Source organism: Molossus molossus, unplaced genomic scaffold (assembly GCF_014108415.1).
Source record: "Molossus molossus isolate mMolMol1 unplaced genomic scaffold, mMolMol1.p scaffold_m16_p_19, whole genome shotgun sequence".
In the NCBI taxonomy this organism is placed as follows: domain Eukaryota; kingdom Metazoa; phylum Chordata; class Mammalia; order Chiroptera; family Molossidae; genus Molossus; species Molossus molossus.
In genome coordinates this window covers 13,319,454-13,342,694 of record NW_023425354.1, presented here as the reverse complement: position 1 = coordinate 13,342,694, position 23,241 = coordinate 13,319,454, and the positions used below count along the sequence as shown (strand labels likewise).

At 58.0% G+C, this 23,241-nt stretch overlaps 1 protein-coding gene across 1 annotated transcript; it reads left to right on the top strand.

The window, feature by feature from the left end:
• Positions 1 to 1,821: 1,821 nt before the first annotated feature.
• ACE (angiotensin I converting enzyme) lies at positions 1,822 to 21,634 on the top strand. Its single transcript, XM_036269106.1, has 25 exons — positions 1,822 to 2,099; positions 2,727 to 2,894; positions 3,483 to 3,576; positions 4,213 to 4,356; positions 4,817 to 5,008; positions 5,571 to 5,668; positions 6,024 to 6,196; positions 6,522 to 6,745; positions 7,073 to 7,217; positions 7,531 to 7,629; positions 7,875 to 7,997; positions 8,350 to 8,561; positions 9,255 to 9,391; positions 10,397 to 10,555; positions 10,830 to 10,917; positions 12,679 to 12,822; positions 13,000 to 13,191; positions 14,772 to 14,869; positions 15,078 to 15,250; positions 17,136 to 17,359; positions 17,669 to 17,813; positions 18,117 to 18,215; positions 20,319 to 20,441; positions 20,758 to 20,945; positions 21,121 to 21,634. Exons 1-25 carry the CDS (start codon positions 1,836 to 1,838, stop codon positions 21,348 to 21,350), a joined length of 3,936 nt encoding a protein of 1,311 aa, XP_036124999.1. The 5' UTR covers positions 1,822 to 1,835; the 3' UTR covers positions 21,351 to 21,634.
• The last annotated feature ends 1,607 nt before the right edge of the window (positions 21,635 to 23,241 follow it).

Genomic DNA, 23,241 nt, shown 5'->3' with positions numbered 1-23,241 from the left:
CTGTGGTGTTTCAAAGAGACTGTTCCGTGCTGAACTCGGCCATAACCCAGATGTTCTGCAGCCACTGTCACAAGGCCACACCCTTAGGCCTGAAAACGGACAGGCTCCGCCACCCGCCCAGACTCGGTTCTCAGGAGCTCTTCAGAGATAAGGCCCTGGCTGAAACCTGCCTCCATCTGCCCTCTGCATGATTTCTTCCCTGATAGTAGACAAGGGCTCCCTCAGTACAAGCTAGGCCTCAGACTCTTCTTGCCCCCGCTCCCTGTCCCCCAGAACCACTCCTCCAGGGCCTGAAGGGGTACCACTCTCAAAATCCCTTCCTCCAGCCTCCACCAGTAGAGAGACTGCTCCCTCCCAGAAGATAAAAACACAAAACCAAGCTGTGAGGACCACCTAAGAGCTGGGTGGCTCTGAGATGGAGAACCCGGGCCCACTTCCTCACCTCAGCCTGGTCCTTTGCTCTCACTAGGGCCGCTCTGCTCACGGCGTCCTCTCAGCCGGCACTGAAGTGCACTGGTGTCCCTTGGTGCGAGGACAAGCCCCAGAGCCCAGCTTTCCTCTCCCCTCCACCGAGGTTCATGACAACAGGTAACACCCTGCCTTCTCCCTCCTAGGGCTGGGCAGCCACCTTCCTCTCTGCCTACCTCCCTCCCCACCCCTACTGCCATCCTCCTCTACACACCTCTCCCTGGCACCATGTCATCTGACACCTCAGCATGACCTTGGGTCCCCAGGCTCCATACCACATGCAGGTACTCAGGAGTCCAGGTGACTCCCAAAGGGCCCAAGCAGCCAGATGGGTTGGGGACTTTGAACAGCTGTCCCTGGCTCTGATAGAGAGTGTGGTGACTTGAGGTGACTTAGAGAAAACCACTCAATCTGAGACTTAATTTCTTCATCTGACAAATGAAGGGCTGTTCTCATCTCTAGGCTCATCTTTGTGGCTACCAAAGGCTGCCAGTCTGTGTGGTTGCTTCTGCATGAGCGGTTGACAGCTGTGTCCCTAATGGGAAGAGGGTAGGTGTGCCAGCTTCCTGGGCTTCTCCGTGCCCCCTCCAAGAACAGCCCCTCCATTCTTTCCCCCTTTCCTGGCAGCACCCCACCCAGTCCCCAGGTGTGTGTACTGGGGCAGCAGACAGGCTGTAAACAACTTGGCAGCACCCTAGGTGCCCCCCAAAGCCTCAACTCTCCATTCACCCTCGTGGACCGCACACCCCCCCCCCCCACACACACACACACACAAGGCCTCCTGAGGAAGCCAGACCGGGTGACTGATCGTTAACCCTATCCCTGCTGCGCCAGCGGCGGCGCTGTGGACAGCTTCACCTTGTCACTCTGGAGCCCCAGAGGCTGTTAGGCCTGAGGACGGTGTCAGAGACCGCTGGGCTCCCCGGGGCCCCTGCGCTGAGGCTAGGAGTGTGTGTGATGGCAAGGAGAGGGCACGGCGGGCAGCTGGGGTGTCCCAGCGAACTGCTGGGTCCCTGTCTTCAGAGATGTGCGTGTCGGGGGCAGGGCGCTGGCTAGCTTCCTCTGCGAGTCTGACCCAAGCCCCATCCGCCACCATCGCGCTGCTGTCGTAGGGGGCCGCCTCGGCTCCTCCCCGGGCCGGCGCCCCTGCCCAGTCGGGCCACGAAGCGTCGGTCCCCGCCCCGCTCCGTTAGGCCCGCGCGGCCCGGCGACTTTGGAGCCGAGGAGGAAGCGCGCGGGGCGGGGAGGCGGGGGTGTGTCGGAAGGCGGCGGCCGCCGGGTTTTATAATCCGCAGAGCGGGCCCGGCGCGGGAGACGGGACAGCGGAGACGGGACAGCACCGCGCAGCGCGCAGCGCGCACCGCGCCATGGGGGCCGCGTCGGGCCGGCCGGGACCGGGGCCGCCACTCCCGCCGCTGCTGCTGCTGCTGCTGCTGCTCTCGCCGCTGTCGCCGCCCGCCGCCCTGGCGCTCGACCCCGAGCTGCAGCCCGGAGACTTTCCCGCCGACGAGGCCGGGGCTCAGCTCTTCGTGCAGAGCTTCAACCCGAAAGCCGAGCAGGTGCTGTACCAGAGCACGGTGGCCAGCTGGGCGCACGACACTAACATCACCGAGGAAAACGCGCGGCGCCAGGTGGGCGCGTGGGCCCGGGGCGGGAGGGGGCGGGGCCCGGGCGCCCAATCACAGGCCTGCAGCCGGGCAGTGGGGGACGGGAAGTCACCGCCGGGCGCGCGCCCCCCGCCCAGAGGCCGCAGGGACCGGGTGGGGCCCGCTGGCTTCCCCCCACTGCACCCACTCTCACCCCACCCCATCGGACAGGAGGTGGGTGGCTTAGCACAGTGCTGGGCACACGGTTTGTGCCAGTGCAGGAACTGAATGGATGAGGCTGGCTCCACTGAGACCGGTGCCCCTCGGTGGCATGGCCCAGGGATGACCTCGGGCTGGGTCGGCGGCGGTCTTCGCTAAGGGTGCCCGCGCTGCTCTGGGCCCTCGTCCTCTCTGGCCACAACCTACTCCTCTTTTCAGTTTGTCACCACTCATTACTGTCTACTCTCCCTCTCCTCCCCCTGCCTCTCTCTCGGCCCCAATTTCTGCTCCACCGCTCCCTGAGGCAGAGTCCCCCAGTTCCTGACCCCAGGGCCCAGGGAGAGGCAGTAGTGCTCCGGAAAGCCCCACTTCCCAGGAAGCCTTGGCCTTCCCCCCCTCCGCCAGCACCACGGCTTCCCCATATACACTTCCCTACCCTGCTGGCGCCCACAGGAGAAAGCATCCCTGCTCAACCAGGAGTTTGCGGAAGTCTGGGGCCAGAAGGCCAAGAAACTGTACGACCCAATCTGGCAGAACTTCACTGACCCAATACTGCGGAGGGTCTTCAGTGGCGTGCGCATTCTGGGCCCTGCCAACCTGCCCCTGGAGAAGCGGCAGCAGGTGGGCTCAGTGGGCTTGAGGGTGGAGGAGGAAGTGGCCTGGGTGCCTCCCGGTGCCTGGCTGAGGTGGGGAGGGGAGCCCGGGAGAGAGGGGCCCTGGGATCTGCAGGGGAAACCGCATGACCGTAGCATGGCTTCCTGAAGCATTGCTTTTCCTTGGAGATGGGATGGAAAGTTATTTTATGGTAAAGCAAGTATTAGGGAGCAGAAAGCAAAATGCAAGTAAAGAGTAAAAGACAAAACAGGAGTTTTCAGAATTTCTCCATAGGCTGGTTCGGTTTATAGACTTCTTTAGAAAGACTGAGGACTGAGAAAGCATCACAGCCAGAGAAAGTGAGAGGGATTTGCCCTCACTCAGGGTGGGAGCCGACCCCTGACTCTCAAGACTCCTGCCTCCACCTCCAGTGGCGGCCTCTGTTGGAAGGGGAATCCGTGTACTCGTGACCAGAGTGCTCCTGGTGCCATTGACTGGACTGTCCAAGCCACATCCCCTCTCTGAGCCTTGTTTTTCTTCTAGCAAAAAGAGGATGGGGTGGCCAGGTGAACCCGGGGCTGTTCACCACTAACATGTTCTCAACTCTGACTCTAGTACAACTCTCTGCTGAGCAACATGAACAAGATCTTCTCCACCGTCAAGGTCTGCTACCTCAACAGGAACGACAGCTGCTGGTCCCTGGACCCAGGTGCGGCCCTGTCACTACTCTCTCCCTAGCCCTTCCCATGGCCTTGCACCCTGGAGGATGACCAGTGGAGAGAGTGGGTAAACCCAACGACTGTCAGGTTACCCCACACCCATGCTTTTCCTGGAAAACCGAATTCCAGAATCTCCAGCCCCCTTCTACTCCCACCCCCATGTGTGCTTTGACCTCTCCCATTGCCGCTAGCCTTCCTCCTGACTGCCTTGGGATTTTTTTCCCTTCATGTGTCCTCTCAGTCTCCCCAAGAGCCCTCCATAGGCTATAGACCGCTCCTGGCTCTCAACTGTACTCTCTTCCTCTTCCCTCACGCTCCACCCCCATTTGCCAGGCAGCCTTGAGATCAGGCCCTCTATCCAATGAGCCATGGATTTTGGCCTCTGGATCTCCTGTGTTAATCACCTTAGATCATCGTTTCCCTGGAGACAAGGGCCATGCCTGGGTGCTTGCTTCATGTAGTTCCCAGCTTCATCTCACCCAGCTTATTGATTGCCCTTGGCTTTGCGGGGACCATGATGTTGGGGAGGCAGGTGGAAACGGAGAGGACCAAGGTGGGATCTCTGAAGGCTGATGCTGACTTCAACACAGAAGTCTTCTAATGGACCCTACTTACTTGTGTCCCAGATCTCATGCATATTCTGTCTGCCTCGCGAAACTACGGCCTGCTGTTGTATGTCTGGGAGGGCTGGCACAATGCCGTGGGCATCCCACTGAAACCCCTGTATGAGGAATTCACTGCCCTCAGCAATGAGGCCTACAAGCAGGACGGTGAGTATGGCTCCCTTGTGTGGGTGCCGCCTTCCCCAGCTTGAAAGGTGCTCTCCCATCCACTGTCTCCACTGAGCTCCAGCCCGAGGCAGGCAGAGCAGCTGTCGGGATGACTCCATACACTGGCCAAAAAGGTCGCACAGACAGTGGATGGCTGAACCAGGCGTGAGCCTGGCTGCCGTGCACCAGGCTGCTGTCTTGCCCTGACACCATCCCTCCTCCCTGCCCCTCCCAACATTCCTTCCTTCCCTAGCGCTCACCTTTGCCTCTTGGCTCTCTGGGATCTAGTGAGCTGGAGTTCAACCCCCAGTTAGAAAACTGTGTACCCGCAACCCCAAGCCACCCTTTCCACTAGCTGGCAGGGACACAGGCCCTGAGCCAGGGAGTGGTGAAGTGGCAGCTAGGAGGCGGAGGTGCCAGAGCCTCCAACCTGAGCTGCACCCCAACACCCCCCACCTAGGCTTCTCAGACACGGGGGACTACTGGCGCTCCTGGTATGAGTCGCCCACCTTCGTGGAGGATCTGGAGAACCTCTACCATCAATTAGAGCCCCTCTATCTGAACCTCCATGCCTACGTCCGCCGTGTGCTGCATGGTCGCTATGGGGACAGATACATCAACCTCAGGGGACCCATCCCTGCTCACCTGCTGGGTAAGGACATGGCCTTGCCTCCCCGTCCCAGGGATCGTCCTCATCATGTCTCACATTAGAGCGCCACACTCTTCTCTCCCACATGCATGAGCCCATGTAACTCGCCCAACACCACCATAAAGCAGGTGATTCTTCTCATGATCATTCCTGCTTTCCGCATGGGGATCCTGAGGCTCAGGGCCCAGGAGGGACTTGGCGGAGGGCAGAGAGCTAGTGAAAGGCAGAGTGAGGAGTCACCCTGAAGAATTCACTCCAGGAGGAGGAAGAATAATCGTAGTCTGTGCCCCTGAAAAGCCATCCCTGGGGCCATCTCGGACCTGGAAGGCAGGGATCCCAGCACCCTCAGAAAGGGCCCCAACAGCCTGGCCTGGGCTCCTGCTTGGCCTCTGCCAGCCCTCAGCACACAGAGCACTTGGGACTGTGAATGGGATTGATGTGGAGGCTCCTGGCCTCCGCCCTGCGTCCCGCTGCTGTGAGCCCAGGGAGCACTCAGTGCCAGGCGTGGGGAAGCAGGCATCGACTGGGCAGGAGCCAAGCTCTCTGGCTCCCCTCCTTCGTCTAGGGGACATGTGGGCCCAGAGCTGGGACAACATCTACGACATGGTGGTGCCTTTCCCTGACAAGCCCAATCTCGATGTTACGGATACGATGGTGCAGAAGGTAAGCTCAGGGACGGCCAGGGTGGAGGCAATAAGAGGGAGACGGGGAAGAGAGGTGGGAAGGGGACACGGGGGGGGGGGGGTGCTGGGTAGGGAGCTCGGTCCCTCCCTTTCCACTGAGAAGCAGCCTGAAGTATGTGTAGAAGCGATGAGTTTAGGTTCATGTCCTCAGTGAGGTGCCAGCCCCTCTCTCCAGGCCCCACTGGTGGCGTGTGAGGAGTCCACTTTGCTTATCCACTGTGGTTATTAGGAGCCCCATCTCTGGGAAGGGAGGCCACAGGTCAGAGGTGCCCTCTTTGGCAGGGAGCTGACCTGGGGAGGGACCGCCCTGACCTGTGCCTGCACTCCACCACCAGGGCTGGAATGCTACACACATGTTCCGGGTGGCAGAGGAATTCTTCACCTCCCTGGGGCTCTTGCCCATGCCTCCTGAGTTTTGGGCAGAGTCCATGCTGGAGAAACCAGACGACGGGCGTGAGGTGGTGTGCCACGCCTCCGCCTGGGACTTCTACAACAGGAAGGACTTCAGGTCTAGGCACAGGACGGGGAGGGTTCTGGGGCTTCGGGAAGGGCAGGCAGCTGGGGGCCGAGGAGCCAGTTCCCAGGTCCGCCTGTACCCCAGCCCCAGCACTGGTAGGGGCGCTGGCCTATTTCAGGGCTGCCACTGGGCCGCCCTCCCTCAGCAGCTTTGACAGTCGGTCAGCTCTGTACCTTGGAAAGACGTGGGCTGGGGCCGGGCAAAGGACCTGCATGTTTCCACCAGCTCCTCGAGCCCCAGGGCGGGACTCTCCCCTGGCTCTGATCCCTGCCCTGCCCTGTCCTTTACCCTCGCCCTCGCCCTCTCCCTGCCCCAGGATCAAGCAGTGCACACGGGTTGCCATGGACCAGCTGTCCACAGTGCACCACGAGATGGGCCACATTCAGTACTACCTGCAGTACAAGGACCAGCCTGTCTCCCTGCGCCAAGGCGCCAACCCCGGCTTCCACGAGGCCATCGGGGACGTGCTGGCGCTCTCCGTCTCCACGCCTGCTCACCTGCACAAACTCGGCCTGCTGGACCAAGTCGTCAATGACACGGGTACGGGGCAGAGGAGCCAGCTCAGCCCACCCGCCCCATTCATCCCGCAGCAGGACTCCCCTGGCCCTGCTCCTGTCTGCCCTGCTCATTTCTGCCCCACTGCTCGGGCAGGTGTGGGGATCCGCCTGGTGCCCCACAGCCCACCGAGTCCCAACTCAACACTGTCCGAGGACCCTCTGCCAAGCAGGGCTCCCTGCTCTCGAAGGCTGGCCTTCCCTTCTCCGCGGCTCCCCAGCCGCCCCTCCCGCTGGCTCCTCCCCAGGCCCACCGGATCCCTGGCTGGACTCCCTTTTCTCCTCTGACTTCCCTCTTCTCATCTTCCAACAGAGAGTGACATTAATTACTTGTTAAAGATGGCACTGGAAAAAGTTGCCTTCCTGCCCTTTGGCTACTTGGTGGACCAGTGGCGTTGGGGGGTGTTCAGTGGACGCACCCCTCCTTCCCGCTACAACTTCGACTGGTGGTATCTTCGGTGAGTAAACAGGGATGAGGAGGGGCCTAACTGCAAATGGCCAGCCCCCACCGTCCTGGACAAGCAGGAGCCTCCTGCCTCCCTCAGTCCCAGTCCCCTCGGCTCTAACGAAGTCTCCATCCCCACCACCACCCCCAACTGCTTTCCTCTTTCCTATTGAAAACTGCCTCCTCCGGGAAGTCTTCCTCCCCATTCGCCGGGATGGGGCAGGGATGCTCGGTGGGAGTACCTGCCTAGCAGCCTTTTCTGCAAAGGCTGAATCAGTCCATATGCAACACTCAGGCCCTAAGATGATTTAACCATCCTCTTCTAGAACCAAGTATCAGGGCATCTGTCCTCCAGTTGACCGAAATGAAACACACTTTGATGCCGGAGCGAAGTTTCATGTCCCACACATGACACCGTACATCAGGTACTACTGCCCCACCCGTCTGTCACACCTTGAGTCCCCTTCCCTCTACTCCCGTGATTCTGGCCCTGCCCCATTCCCAGGGCTCGTCCTCACATCCTTCCCTGGAATTCGAGTGGGCCTCTCTCCTGAGCCAGGCTTGGTTCTCCCCAGGCAGCCCCAGGCTAGCCTCTGCCCTGTGGGAAGCTGGATGGTGCCTGGGCAAGGGCCCCTCACCAGCCCCCTGAATACCCACCCTGTGCCTGCAGGTACTTTGTGAGCTTTGTCCTGCAGTTCCAGTTCCATCAAGCCCTGTGCAAGGAGGCAGGCCACGAGGGCCCACTGCACCAGTGTGACATCTACCAGTCCACCAAGGCAGGGGACAAGCTCAGGTGTGTGGGAGAGAATGGAGGGCACGTGGGGAGGCAGAGGGAGAGGCTGGTGCAGGGAGTGTCTGAAGGCAGCTAGCTGCTCCAATGGGGCACCACAGAGCTTGCCTGGTCGGGGGCTCTCTTCCTCCCCTGCTGTCCTTCGCTCAGCCAGTGTTTATTAAGTGTGCCCAGATCTGTAGCCCCAGGGCAGAGTGTCCCCCTTCCCCTTCACAGAGATTCTGGGTCCCAGACTTAATGTCACTGTTCTTACAGTCCGGTGAGGGGGCAGAAGTGGCCAGAGATAGAGCAGGTGGGCCAGTACAGGACACTGACCTGACTCTCCTGTGCCCATGGTGCCCCCTCTGCCTGGCAGGGAGGTGCTGCGGGCAGGCTCCTCACGGCCCTGGCAGGAGGTGCTGAAGGACATGATCGGCTCAGATACCCTGGACGCTCAGCCGCTGCTCAACTACTTCCAGCCAGTCAGCCAGTGGCTACAGGAGCAGAACCAGCGGAACGGCGAGGTCCTGGGCTGGCCGGAGTATCAGTGGCAGCCACCGATGCCCAACAATTACCCAGAGAACTTTGGTAAAGCTCTGCGTGAGCGTGGGGGCCGGCCCTAAGGCACATTCTCAGTTCTGGGCTCTGGACCTCAGGCCCTCGTTCCGGTTCCTGGTCAGCTCCCCACGTTGAGCCCAGGTGCCCAGCTCTAAAGGGTGGGGCAGCCCCTTACCTCATCAACGGCCCTGGGGTGGGGGCGGGGCTGTCTTTTCCGAAGCATTTTAGAGAGGGTGTGCCCAGATCTGAGGGTCCCCCTGAGGCAGGCTGACGGGTCACACTGCTCTGTGAGGTCACACTGCAGGCTCCCCTCTTATTGGCCGGGGGGCGGGATCTGCAGGGCTCTGCTCTCCTGCGGCCATGGGCCAAGGTGGGGCTGCTTCAGGACTGCCCAGCCTCCTCTTCCTCTTCCTGCTCTGCTGCCGACACCCCCTGCTGGTGGTCCCCAGTCAGGAGGTCACCCACCAGGTGACAGTCATCCACGGAACAACCAGCCAGGCGACAACTAGAATCCAGACAAGTCACCAGGCAACAACCAGCAGCCAGACAACTCAGAGCTCAAGTGGGACCAGTGGGGGGATGGGGCAGGGCCCTAAGGGGGCGAGGAGGCAGTGGGGGAACGTAGGGGTGAGGCAGGGGGGAGTGGGGTGGGGCAGCAACTCAGCCCAACTGCAGGAGAGAGCAGGAGGAAGCCTGTCTGTTTCTCTGCACTCTGTCCCACAGTCCGAGTGACCGATGAAGTTACGGCCAGCAATTTTTTGGAGGAATATGATGAGAAATCCCTGGTGGTGTGGAATGAATATGCGGAGGCCAACTGGAACTACAATACCAACATCAGCACAGAGACCAGCCAGATCCTGGTAGGGGCCCGCTCCGTGCCCACTGACGCACGCACACAGACACACACGCGTGTGCTCCCTGCCAGGGATGAACCCTCCAAACCCCAAGGCAGTGCAGGCTGCCCCTCCCTCCCTCAACGCCAGAACAAACTGTATCTCATTAACAATCTGTTGTTAGTGAAGAAAAATTTTGTACACAAGTGATGCTAAAGTCAGCTTTTTAAAAGATTAAAAGCCCCGCTCTGGCCGGTTTGGTTCAGCGGTTAGAGCGTCGGCCTGCGGTCCAGAGAGACGCAGGTTCGGTTCCCGCTAAGGGCACATACCTCGGTTGCAGTTTGTCCCCGGCCCTGGTTGGTCGTGTGGGTGGCAGCCACTCGATGTGTCCCTTTTACGTCGATGTTTCTCTCACTCTCTCTCGCTCTTCCTCTCTCTCCCTCCCACTCTATCTGAATAAGAAATGGAAAAAATGTCCTCGGGTGAGGATAAAAAAAAAAAAAGATTAAAAGCCCCTGTTTGCCACCACAGCCAGGGCTACCCTTCCCCCCACCCCACCCCCATCCTGTGTGGGAAGCAGATTGCCCCGAGGTGAGCCAGAGAACTGACTTCCCTTGAAGACGGCTGCGTGCTGACCACTGTCCAGCGGCACTTTACACCTGCTGCTTTATTTATCCTTCTTCAGCCTTGCAAAACCACTGATCTTATTCCCATTTTACAGATGGGACCCTGAGGCTCAGAGAGTCCAGCCACAGTGCTGACACCAAACTGCCTCCATCCTAACAGCCTTTAAGCTCCGGGGTGGGGTTCCCCTTCTCTCCCCTGCCAGGATATGTCTGTTGAGGGGCTTAGACTGCATCCAGGACATTATAGACTGTCCAGGTTGAAGAGGGTATATACAGGCAAAGGCAATAACTTGATAAAACTGCCTCCCTCACCGCCACCCCTAGTCCTTTTGGCTCCCCTCACCACCACCTCCACAGAGGGTTCCAAAGCTCCAGGGCCTCACAACAGGGTCCCCTGTCCCTTCAGCTGAAGAAGAACGCAGAGATGGCAAACCACACCGTAGAGTACGGCATCCGGGCCAGGCGGTTTGACATTACCTACTTCCAAAACACCACCATGAAGCGGATGATACACAAGATTCAGGACCTCGAGCGGGCAGCGCTGCCGCCCAAGGAGCTGGAGGAGGTGTGTGGCCTGAGGGGACCAGGGGGTGAAGGGTCCAAGGTCAGGACCAGGTCCCACACGGGGGAGCGAGCCCAGCACAGGGTCTGGCCTTCCGGCTGCTGCCTCTGCCTCGTGTCGAGCCACGCCATCTGCCGTGTGAACATGCACCTGCAGAATTACCAAGAAGGCGGTGCCCGTGGGAACACGCCCCCCGGGTCCGCAGCCCCCCTGTGATGGTGCCGGCTGAGCAGGCAGCAGAGGGGTGCAGTTCGCTGCTTTCTTCTTCCTCCTGCAGTACAACCAGATCCTGCTGAACATGGAGACCACCTACAGCGTGGCCACCGTGTGCCTTGCCAACGGCACTTGTCTGCACCTAGAGCCTGGTGAGCACACCTAGGGAGAAGAGGGAGGGGCTGGGGAGGCTGGGGTTGGCACAGTGCTGGGGTGCTGGCCCTTGGAAAGGGATTTAGGTGATCCTAACTCATGGGGTCAGCTTGCCAGGAAACACACCTCCCTCTTCTCCCCCACCACTTAGAACCAAACCAACTTCCTCTCCGCCCTAAGCCACTGCCCTCCGGTGGGTGCGCCTCTCTGCTCCCTCTAGGACCCCTCCAGGATCGGCCTGCTCTGTTCTCCCTGCGCCGTGCCTCCAGACCAGTGGATCTCTCAAATCTGTCTCTCCAGGACTTGAACTTGCAAATCGGGACAGGCACTCTAAACACCTCCCCTTCATGCTCCTTTCTTCATCCTTTCCACGGCTTCCCCACATTCTCTGGCACCTCCCTTGCCCCCCAGAAACTGAAGCCACAACCCCATAAACCACTTCCATGGTCCAGGCTGTTCTCACTTCACTGTGTCAACCACCACTTCCTGCTGGAAAGAGGGGACTGACTGCTGCTTGTCCCCTTTCTCTGGGCACCCTGGCGGGTCCTTCTCACCTCCTCCCCTTTGAAAGAGTTCACCCGGGACACCCACCCGAGTACCCACACACAGATAGACGCACCTCTCCTCCTCCCGACCCACCCTGCTCAGGGCTGGAGAGCCAGAGGCACAAACGTTATTTCTGAGGAATCTCCTCCCAGAAACAGTCTTTTCCTGGCCCCCTGCCCAACTCCCACGGTAGAACAATGACAAATAGAAGGGGAAATGGAAAATAAACAGGAGAGAGAAACAGTTTTCGTGGGATGGGGTTTGGCCTACGGGTTGTATATGGGGTATGCACGCGAAGTGCGGGGCGGGGGGGCCATGTGCCCTGTGCGTGTGCACGCGTGTGATATGCATGTGTTTATGGAGAAGAGCATTAAAGGGAATGGAGTCCCCTCCCATCAATTAGCCTCTTAATCTAGGGCTGGGCCCACCAGGTCCCTGCCATTAGTAAAAATACGCAACACCCACAAACAGAACACTGACATCAGCAGAGAGCAGATGTGAACTTCTCAACATACAATTTTTTCCAAACAAAATTAATCTGAACATACTTTCTCTGTGAGAAGTAATTATCATGCAGCAAGTCAGATGATGTGGCGTGGACAACCCCAGATGCTGTCCGAGTCGTCCGGCTCGGGCTGGCTGGGCAGTGAGGCCAGCGTTGTCTGAGTGGGGCTTCGGGGTGACACCTGAGCTCATGCCACCCTCGGCCTGGCTCTGACACGGTGTCAGCTCTGGGCACTCTGTATCGAGGAGTCGCCTCGTAGTCAGTGGCTTGGACAGGACACAACCCAGGACTTCCGGCTCGCTATTCTTTTATTCAATCCAGTTCAATTACAGTTTGTGAAAGATGCCCGGAGCCCTGTGGCCACAGAGAAATGAATGAGGGATACTCCCTGCTCAGGGGCCTCACATCCCCATTTGATTTTTCGTTCTCCTGGGAAGGCCGGCATTATCCCCACTTCATAGATAGGGAAAGAGGTGTCCCACGACTTGCAAGGTAATTTGGGGCCAGTGAGAGACCAGAACAAGAACTCAGGTCTTGTGACCTCCAGGCCACTTCTCCCAGGCAGGGGCTGAGCAGCCGCTCTGGAGTCTGGGCCTTTGGATTGTGCCCAGCTCGGCCACTTCCTGGCTGGGGACCCAACCATGTCACCTAACGAGGTGGGAGGTGGGCCGAGGGCCGGGGCTCAAGCCAGTCAACACTCCCTCCCCAGATCTGACGAACCTGATGGCCACGTCCCGGAACTATGACGAACTGTTATGGGTGTGGAAGAACTGGCGAGACAAGGTGGGAAGATCCATCCTCCCTCTTTTCCCGAAATATGTGGAACTCTCCAACAAGGCTGCCCAGCTCAATGGTGAGTGCCCCCTGCCAATGTCACTAGCTTTCTGGTCCCAGCCCCCCCAGCGGCCCTCAGAGAGGTCCTCAGAGACCCTAAGCAGATAAGATGGTGTCTCTGGAGGAGGTGGTGGTGGCAGTGGGTGCTAGGGGGATGGTCAGTTGTTTGGAGAACCTGGGTGTGTCCCCTCTGCAGGGTACGCAGACACAGGGGACTCATGGAGATCTATGTATGAGATGCCGACCCTGGAGCAAGACCTGGAACAGCTCTTCCAGGAGCTGCAGCCGCTCTACCTGAACCTGCACGCCTACGTGCGCCGGGCGCTGCACCGCCACCACGGGCCCCAGCGCATCAACCTGGAGGGTCCCATCCCCGCGCACCTGCTGGGTGAGCGCAGGCCAGGATGCCAGCATGCAGGAGGGTGGGGCAGGCTGGCCAGAGGGGCGTGGGGGTCTGCAGATGGCACTGCAGGCTGGGTGAGCGCAGACTTGAGCCCGGAGGGAATGTTGTCAAGGCTAACGTGTGTGTGGGGGCTGGTGGTGGGGAGAAGAGCCCCTGCTTGCCTTTGCTGCCATGTTTGCTACAGATGTACGTGGTGCAAGTCACCACGGATGGGTCAATGGGAGGGGAGTTATATTCTCGCCACAGGGAGCCCACAGCACCCACCACAGCTCAAGGCAGCACGATGCGGAGGGTGAGCAAGGGGCTGTGGGTGGGAGCTGAGGCCTATCCAGGGGGTGGCTTGTATGCGAAGCCTTGGAAGGTAAGAGGTTCTGACAGACGGAAAAAGTGGTGGCAGGGAGGGAGGGCAGACACAGTGTTCGGTCTCAGGGAGTTAGGAGACCAGAGAAAACACAGAGAGCGTAGATCCACCTCAGCGTCTGGATGCTCTTTATTTCGGGGCTGTGAATTCAAACGCCCCAAGCACGTGGAGCAGGCAGTGGAAGACGGCGAGGGGTGGCAGGGACCGGAGCCGAGCAGAGGACACCAGGTTCCTGTGCCCGTTGGGCCATCAGGAACACGTTACTATGAGCAGAAAGGCCGGACGGGGCCACAGACTGTCTACACATTGTGAGAGGCTTCAGAAGCTGGTCTGGCTTTGGGTCTGATTCCCACTCAACCTGGAGGGTCTTTGCAGCCCGAGAGATCTGTCCTTGTTCATCAGAGTGGACAGACATCGGCTCATGACTGAGAAACACAGGCCCTGGGCGGGGGAGTGATGTGCCAGGTGGCCTGAGGGCCTGGGGTGGGGGGGGGGCTAGGACTCTGTCGTGATCGGAGTGGCCGGGCCTTGGCTCCCTTGCGTTCTCTCTCTCTCACTCACTCCACCCCTCACTGCTTTGTACTTTGAGGTCAGCTCAAGCTTAATCTCTTTCCGCTATGAAAGATTCTCTACTTCAAATTTATTTCTGTTTCCACTCATTCTGAATATCTTCCTTCTCTCCAGTCCTGAAGAACTGGGCTCCTCTCATGTCCTAAGTACAAAGCCATCAACCTCTCCTGAAGGCGGTGGGACTTCTGGTGACGTGTGGGGGACACGGTAGTGGCTGGTCGGGAGCGCAGCCTGACTGCCTGCTTTAGACCCCAGCCCCTTCGCTTAGGACCGTGGGCTCTGGGCGGGTCCTTGACTCTCAGTACATGGTGGTCACATGTGCGTAGATGTTCCAGGGACCCAAAATGTCTGCGTGTGTACACACTGGTAATCACACTGGTCTTCACTGCTCAAGGACCAGTTTGACTCCCCTGATGGCCAGCAGGGGTCTCACCTGCGAGCCAGGAAAGGGGGCTGGTTGTGTGGACTGAAGACGATGTGTATCAGATGCCCAGCAGAATTTGCAAACAGTAGGAGCTCAGTCATGATCAGCAGGACTGGAATCGAATTCCCCTTCCCTACATCATGGTGCAGAGCCTAAGAAGTAACAACTCTCTCTCCTGTCTCCACCATCTCTTCCCCTACCCGTCTCCAGGGAACATGTGGGCACAGACTTGGTCCAACATCTATGACTTGGTGGTTCCCTTCCCTTCAGCCCCCAAGATGGATGCCACAGAGGCCATGATAAAGCAGGTCTGCCCCTGTCCTCCCCTGAAACTTATACTCCTCCAAGGGGACCCCAGGGCACAGGGAAGGGAAGCCCTCTCCCCGCAGCAGGGTTGGGGGAGAGTCATTTGAGCCAGTTCCTTTTGGCTTGTCCCTCTCTCAGTACCCTTCCCTGCTGCGACCCACAGTCTGTCCCCACGGTCCCCAGTCTGGACAGAGCTCCTTCTGCTTGTAGGGCTGGACACCCAGAAGGATGTTTGAGGAGGCGAACAATTTCTTCATCTCCTTGGGGCTGCTGCCTGTGCCCCCCGAGTTCTGGAAAAAATCGATGCTGGAGAAGCCAACCGATGGACGGGAAGTGGTGTGCCATGCCTCCGCCTGGGACTTCTTCAATGGCAGTGACTTCAGGTGTGTCCAGGTTGCAGCCAGGGGACTTCATCCTAAATCCATGTGCAAGGGGATGAGCCTAGTAAGGGCTCCACTGCTGCCCCCTCTCAGCCAGAGGGAGCAGAAACAGATGCAGGGGCCAGAGTCGGGGTGGAAGGTCTAGAGTATGGGGCCTGGCCTCAGCTTGGCCGTTGGCTTCTGGCAAGGGATCCTCATCTACCAGGTGAGGTCTTTTCAAATGCCAGCCAGCTCTACCAGCCTGGTCAATAGTTAGCGCCCAAGATCCCAGTCCTGGGTGTGAGCTGCCCAGCCTTCCCTCACTCTGGGGTGGCCCCTGCATCCAGCTAGCCCTCTCCTTGGGTGCCTGTGCCTTAACACATGGAGACACACGAGGATGCGGTGACTTCACACAGATCCGCCCTCACTGACAAGGCTCAGTAGCTGTCTTCATCAGACCATCGTGTTTCAGTTATCTGTTGCTACATAATAAACCACCCCAACATTTAGTGGTATAAAACAACAATTTGATTATTCTTGTGATTTTATGAGTCAGGCAACACAGTGGAAATGACTTGTCCCTGCTCTGCAATGATAGAGACCTTCGCTAGGGTAGCTCTGATGACTAGAGATGGCTGGGATGGATCAATGAGGCCATCTGTCTGTGGCCTTGGTTCTAGCTATTGGTTTGGTTCCTCAGTTTTTCTCCATGTAGCACATGCTGGCACTGGAATGTTCGAGTTGGCGTCTTCCCTCATACATTGGGTCCCTGGGCTAGGATGGCTGGACAGTTGGGGGCTGGTGGGTCATTTCTCTCCCCACACTAGCTTGGGCTTCCTCACAGTATGGCAGTCAGGCAGTGAGATTTCTTACCTGGTAGCTGGCATCTCCCAAAGCCAAAGCAGAAACAGCCAGGTCTCTTAAAGGTTAAGTCTAAAATGAGCACAGAGTCCCTTTGGCCAGATTTTATTGGCTAAAGCAAGGCCAAATCTAGATTCAAGAGAAGAGAAAGAAGTCCCTACCTCTTGGGAGGGAGAGTGGCAAAATGATCTGTGACCGCAGATGAAGTGTCTCATAAGAGAAAAGTGGACACAGAGAGCCTGAGACAAACCAGACAGGTCAGAGGATCTCTGGCCACGAGCCTTTCTTTCAAAGGCATGAGGACTACAGCATAGGGCTGGGCATAGGGGTGAGAGCTCTTTTGGGGGTCTTCCCTTGTATGGGAGTCATAGGAGAAGGTGGACAGAACCAAGCTTCATTGTAGCCAGGATGCTAGGCAGCTCTTCCCCTTCCCAACAGAATGGCGGAAAAATGGGGTCAGCTGACCCTAAAGGCTCTGCTGAGATCCAAGGGAGAATTTCATTGGCTCACAAAATAGAATGAGGAAAGATGGAGAGAAAGGTGGAACCTCTGGCTTGGATGGCTGTGTAGGATGTCATTTCAATCCTGGCCATAAAAAACATGGGGTGAATGTTGACTGGTGCTGGCCACACGGGATGCAGACTAGCTCAGATGCTGGTGTTTCCTTCAGGAGGCCTAAGTCTTGGGAGAGCCAAGCGTGGGTGTGAGCAGCACAGGGACCACGTTCCAGACCATAGAGGAGTGTCCCATGCCTCTAGAGCAAGCACTTGGCACAGTCAGAAAGCAACAGGCCATGTGGATGGAGTTATTCAGGAAAGTTGGAGACAGAGGAGTGTCCTGAATGATCTAGGGGCTCCCAACCTCCAGATTCTCTCTTTCTCAGGCTCACTCCGTATCTCCTCTTGGTTTTCTTTCCCACAAAGCTGTGTTCCCTACGTACAGCAGTGGTGGGAGTCTACTCTATGTGCAGTAAGGGCAGCGGGTCCCTTTGCCTCCGGGCTCCTCGCTGTCGCCTTTCACGCCCTCTCCCTATCCCCTGTGTTCCCAGGATCAAGCAGTGCACCTCTGTGAGCATGGAGGACCTGGTGGTGGCCCACCATGAAATGGGCCACATACAGTATTTCATGCAGTACAAGCACTTGCCTGTGACCTTCCGGGAGGGTGCCAACCCTGGCTTTCACGAAGCCATTGGGGATGTGCTGGCCCTCTCGGTGTCCACCCCCAAGCACCTACACAGCATCAACCTGCTGAGTAGCGACGGTGGCAGCTACGGTAAGAGAAGAACCGGAGATCCCGGCGGGCAGAGGGACCAGGAAGGGGCAGTGAGCTTGGGAGGTGGGGTGAGGGGACTTCATGACCCACAGGCAGAGGTTGGGACAGAGCAATGGGGAATAAGGGTGCCACCAGCAGAGTAAGCCAGGAGGATGGAACCCACAGACCGCCCCAGAGGCAGGTGGCAGGAACCGAAGAGGCACAGCTCACTCCTGCCCTCTCCACCCATCGCACACCCATCCCCGCCGAGCCGCTAGGACACGGCAGGAGGCAGGTGTGGACCTGACGCAGGCTCCCTTCCCTTGGCAGAGCAAGATATCAACTTTCTGATGAAGATAGCACTCGACAAGATCGCCTTTATCCCCTTCAGCTACCTCGTTGACCAGTGGCGCTGGAGGGTGTTTGATGGAAGCATCACCAAGGAGAACTATAACCAGGAGTGGTGGAGCCTCAGGTTCTAGAACATTCCCATGGGGGTGTGGATTGGGGGATCTCCGTGGGTGTCTGTGCTTGTGTACACTTGGTAAATGTGTCTGTGTATATAACATCCAAGTATGTGTTTGTGTGTACACGTGCACATGGGCCTGGGCCTGTAAGTGATGGGGTACGTAGTGGTGACTGCACACACACAGCACACTGGGGTCTGGAATGCTCAGGGTAGCCCCGGGGCAGGGATCATCCTGCAAGTCAAAAAAGCCATGCTCCCTGGCTCGAGTCTCCCCCAAACCCTTTCTCCAACCTCACTTCCACCTGACAGGCTGAAGTACCAGGGCCTCTGTCCACCAGTGGCCAGGTCTCAAGATGACTTTGACCCAGGGGCCAAGTTCCACATTCCTTCAAGTGTGCCTTATATCAGGTAACGAGGGAAAGGGGGGAGGCTGCCTCGAGTTCAAACTGCTGTCGCTGTCATGTTGGGTCAGGGGGACCCGGGGCGCCTGGCCGCAGCACAGTGTGCCCGAGCCACTCGCCTGCAACCAAGGCTGACCGCTGTTCCACTTTTTTGACCTGACGAGCGCTTCCACCCTACAGACAGTTGAGAACAGAAACTCTACTGTAATTGGCTGATGGTTACAAGACCTTGGTCAGGCAGTTAACATTATTAACTATGACCCATGGCTAGGTCATGACCTAAGCACTGTTACTCTGTGTTTGTTTTCTTTCTTTTTTTTTATCCTCACCCAAGGACATTTTTTGCATTTATCTTCAGACAGAGCAGGAAGGAGAGAGGGGAGAAGAGAGAGAGAGAAACATCAATGTCAGAAAGACACATTGACTGGTTGCCTCCCACACGGCCCCAACCAGGGCCGGGGACAAACTGCAACCGAGGTACGTGCCCTTAGCGGGAACCAAACCTGGGTCTCTCTGGACCACGGGCCGACACTCTAACCGCTGAGCCCAACCAACCAGGACTGTGTTTGTTTTCTTAACAGGACTGTGATTCCTTTACTTTCTATATTGGACATATTGCCTGTGATATAATTTGAGTTTTACCTAGAAGACCTTCTGTACACTAAAACTAGGATTAGAGACCCAATTAGGTTGGGAGGCTGTGTCGGTGGCGGCGTGGAGTCATGGGCTTGGGTCAGACAGAGCTGGGCTCAAATCTGTCTCCACTCCTATTTTTCCTTAAGCATTTCCTCACCTGTGAAATCCCATTTCACAGGATTATTGCAAAAGTCAACTCCCAAGCATACTGCTTATTACAGAGCAGGCTTGGGAAATGGTGGCCATACCACCATTATTAAGTTACTCTCTGAAATAACATGTCCAAACACACTGCGCCACGGGTGGTGCAGCGGCAGCGTGACGGCGTCCCCCGCAGCCCTTTCCCGCTGTGTGCTGCAGGCTAAATGGGTCATTGCAGGATCTGGAGGCCTCCTGGGAGGTAAGGGTCTGGGGGGCCTCAGGCAGGGTTCCAGGTAGGGTTCTGGGCGGTAGCACAGGCCGCCCCCGAGGCAAGGAGAGGGGGCAGTGAGGGCTGCCCTAGGAGGGCTGTGGCTCCTCCAGCCCTTGCCTCCTATGGTTCTGGAAGGCCAGCGATGGAGGGCCCACAGTGCCCACCTTTCCACTCCAGCACCCCGTGTGATGTCAGTACATAGTCAAGTTCTAATAAATAACTGGAGGGTGGATGAATTGTGTCCTCCAGGGTCCAGGAAGGGAAAGAAAGTCTGCTAAGATGCTCCAGAGAGCAGCAGTGGGCAGGGGCCCAAGGAGATTCAAGGGTACCTGGGAACAAGCCTGACCTTGACAGTGTGCCAGGATGACCCCTAGGGAGGGCCTCCACCCGCCTTCTTGACTGGTGTCCAGGCCTCCAAGCTGGCATCCACTTTCACACAGAAGCCAGGCCCACGTGATGGTTAGCTTCTGAGCTTAGCATAGAGAGTTCTCCAGGCTGGGGTGGGCAAAGGAGACTCCTTCTCAATTCTGACCAGCAGCTTTGGCAAAGCACTTTTAGGAAACACCAGGAAAGTCAGTGGCACATGGCTTGTGCCCAGCATCCAAAGTGGGAGGCCTGTGCTGCTTGTTTGGGACGTTCCAAACCTCTGCAGGCTCAGAAGTTGCTCTGGCCTTCACCAGGAAGCCCTGCTGCTTTGGGATCAAGGAGATCACTGGGCCAGTGGCACTGCCCAGATAGTTGTGATCCTTTGGGCAACACCTGCTCTCCACCTGTGTATACCCCAGGAACAGAGACCTCACTGTCTCTAAAGCAGCCTGCCAAACCTTTGAAGGGCTCTGCCCTGACCCTCCCCCTCCAGTGGGTGACCCCAGAGCTGCCCAGCGCAGGCCCTCCTGTGATGTAGAGAGAGCCTCAAGGTTGGTTGCGTGGTCTGCAAGGGGGCCTGGATGGCTCCGAAGGCCAGGATGGGCTCACCCCGACACCCTGGCTGCAGGGGGAGGCTGGGGCAGTGGGGGCTGGGTACAGGCTCCTCCCACCCAGCCACGCCTCCCTCCCCTCCAGGTACTTTGTTGGCTTCATCATCCAGTTCCAGTTCCACGAGGCTCTGTGTAAGGCAGCTGGCCACAAGGGCCCCCTGCACCAGTGTGACATCTTCCAGTCCAAGGAGGCAGGGAAGCGCCTTGGGTGAGTCTGCCCTGGCCTCCCTGTGACTGTTTTCCATCCTCTGACTCCTCAGTGTTGAGGAGCCCCATGGGGCCCTTCTGGGAACACCTGCCTTTTTGGTGCTGGGCTGGGAACTTGCAGGTGGAGCCTATGCCGAGTGCTCATGAGTCCTCTCCCGGAGGAAATCAGCCCCCGGGCCCAGGCCATCCCTCCCTCTCCTACCCCACTGGAGGCTGGGGGAGGGGTGTGGACGGTGGGTGTTAGGCTGAGGCAGGAGGGGCAGTGAGCCTCCCCACCTGTCCTCTGACCTGGTGTCCTGTTGCTGGTGCTGCCCCAGGGACGCCATGAAGCTGGGCTACAGCAAGCCGTGGCCAGAAGCCATGAAGCTGATCACCGGCCAGCCCAACATGTCGGCCTCGGCCATGATGAACTACTTCAAGCCGCTGCTGGACTGGCTCCTCACCGAGAACGGGCGGCACGGGGAGCAGCTGGGCTGGCCGCAGTACAACTGGACGCCGGACTCGGGTACCAGCACCCCCACCTCTGCCCCAGGGGGCCCACAGGCCCGGCCCCGCCCCAGCTCAGGCAGGCTCCAGGCGGACCGCAGGGCAGCATAGGGAAGCCAGCGCAGTGCCCCGCCCTGCCCTCCGCCCGCCCACGCCCTGCCCACTGCCCTGCTCTCCTTGCTTCTCCCGCCCAGTTCGCTCGGAAGCCTCCTTCCCGGGCAACGGCCGCGTCAACTTCCTGGGCCTGAACCTGGAGGAGCAGCAGGCCCGCGTGGGCCAGTGGGTGCTGCTCTTCCTGGGCGTCGCCCTGCTGGTGGCCACCTTGGGCCTCACCCAGCGGCTCTTCAGCATCCGCAGCCACAGCATCCACCGGCCCCACCGCGGGCCCCAGTTCGGCTCCGAGGTGGAACTGAGACACTCCTGAGATGCCTGGCCATGCTGGCCCGCTGGGGAGCGTCCGCCAAGGAGACACCGGGATGGGGACCTGGGGTGGGCCGAAAACCCTCCACTCCTCTCGTGGTTCACCCCAGCCCACCCTTCTCCTCCTGTCCCGTCCCTCCTCCCCTCTGCCTCCAGTCCTGTGCTGAGAATCCATCCTCCAGACCCAGAACCACCGTGACCCCTGCCCCCCAGTCCCTGGGCACCAGGCCACCTAACAAGAACCCCCTCCCAGTCTCTCTGTGAATACAATTAAAGGTCCTGCCCTCCCATCTGAGTCTGTGTCCCTCGCTGGGAAGCCAGGAACAGGGTCAGGGATGCTCTCCCGCCTCCCGGCAGTCAAGTGGGTCACTTCAATGGGGGTCTTCATCCTCCTCCAAGAAGAGCCTGGGAAAATGCCCCAGAGCTCTGGGCTGGGCACCACCCAGCAGTGCCCATGCCTGTCTTCCCTCCAGCCCAGGCAACCAGCCAATGTCCTGCCTTGGCAGTCAGCCCCTGCCTGGCTGGGGCACCCACCCAGGAGGACTCTGGGCAGCACACATTCTGGACTTCCCACCTCACATCTCCATGTGCTCTGGGAGTCCTGCCCCAGCTGTTCCCGTAAATGGCCAGGTCTCCCAGCTGTCAGGCTCGCCTGGGGGAGAGCCTTGCACGTGCCCGACTCCTCGAGGGTGCAGAACTGGCCCGTGGTCCCCTCATGCTCCACCTGCACCAGCTCCGTGTCCACTTGTGTCAGTGGACAGAGCCACTTTAGTATTGCCCGTGGGACCCATGGCCAGGTCCCTTTGCCCAGCTGGAGAGGGGCCCTAAATACTGGAGCATGGCAGCAGCCAGACCCCACGCAGGAATTCCGACAGATGCTGCCCCTGCCCGACCCCAGCGCAGGCCTCATCCAGGCCTCCCCTCGAAAGGCCAGGATGGGTTTGAGGGGGGATCAGTTTGAGGAACACATTTTTATAACTTTTATGTACGTTTATTGTAGAAAATTTGTAAAAATCAAGAAAACTATAAAAAAAATAAAAGCCCCTTACATCGATACCAAGAGATAAGCACTGTTGACACGTTGGTGTACATCTTTCCAGTTGTTTTCCTCAGCACGTGGTTTGAATGGGATCGCACTGTGCTTAGCTGGTGGTGGTCTTTCCAGTTAACTGGACTAGGTGTATTTTTCAAATATATAAATGCCAAACCTAGGATCTGGCCAAAAGGAAGCTGGTCGGTTTCCCAGGGCCTTGGGCTTCCAATGCCAGCCTGGCCCCTCTGTCAGGACCCTCGACCCTGAGCCTCTTCCCAGCTTTGCTGATGCCTTGACGCCAGCCAGGCCCAGCTCCTAAAATCTGTCCCCAAACATTTTTTAGTTTGTTTTTTCGCACCCCCATGTTCAGCTGCCATGTGTTTGTGTCAATGCTTGTGTGTGTGTGTATCTGTCTGTGTATGTCTATGTATCTCTGTGTATGTCTGTATCTGTATGTGTCTGTGTATGTGTGTATGTCTGTATCTGTGTGTGTATGTTTGTGTGTATCTGTGTGTGTGTATATCTGTTTATGTGTATATCTGTGTGTGTCTGTGTATCTGTGTATGTGTGTATGTATGTCTGTGTATCTGTGTATGTGTGTCTGTATATCTGTGTGTCTGTATGTCTATGTATCTCTGTGTGTGTCTGTATCTGTATGTGTCTGTATCTGTGTGTGTGTTTGTGTGTATCTGTGTATGTGTGTATGTGTATATCTGTGTGTATGTGTATATCTGTGTGTGCCTGTGTATCTGTGTGTGTCTGTGTATCTGTGTATGTGTGTCTGTAGGTATCTATGTGTGTATGTCTGTGTGTATCTGTATGTGTGTCTGTGTGTATGTCTATGTGTATCTGCGTGTGTATG

What these genes read in the sequence shown, in the direction of transcription:
- ACE (XM_036269106.1), top strand. Translation starts at nt 1,836, where the DNA reads ATGGGGGCCGCGTCGGGCCGGCCGGGACCGGGGCCGCCACTCCCGCCG. An exon ending in CGGATACGATGGTGCAGAAG is followed by an intron (nt 5,669 to 6,023) that starts GTAAGCTCAGGG and finishes CTCCACCACCAG; the next exon opens with GGCTGGAATGCTACACACAT. An exon ending in GAGGCAGGGAAGCGCCTTGG is followed by an intron (nt 20,442 to 20,757) that starts GTGAGTCTGCCC and finishes GTGCTGCCCCAG; the next exon opens with GGACGCCATGAAGCTGGGCT.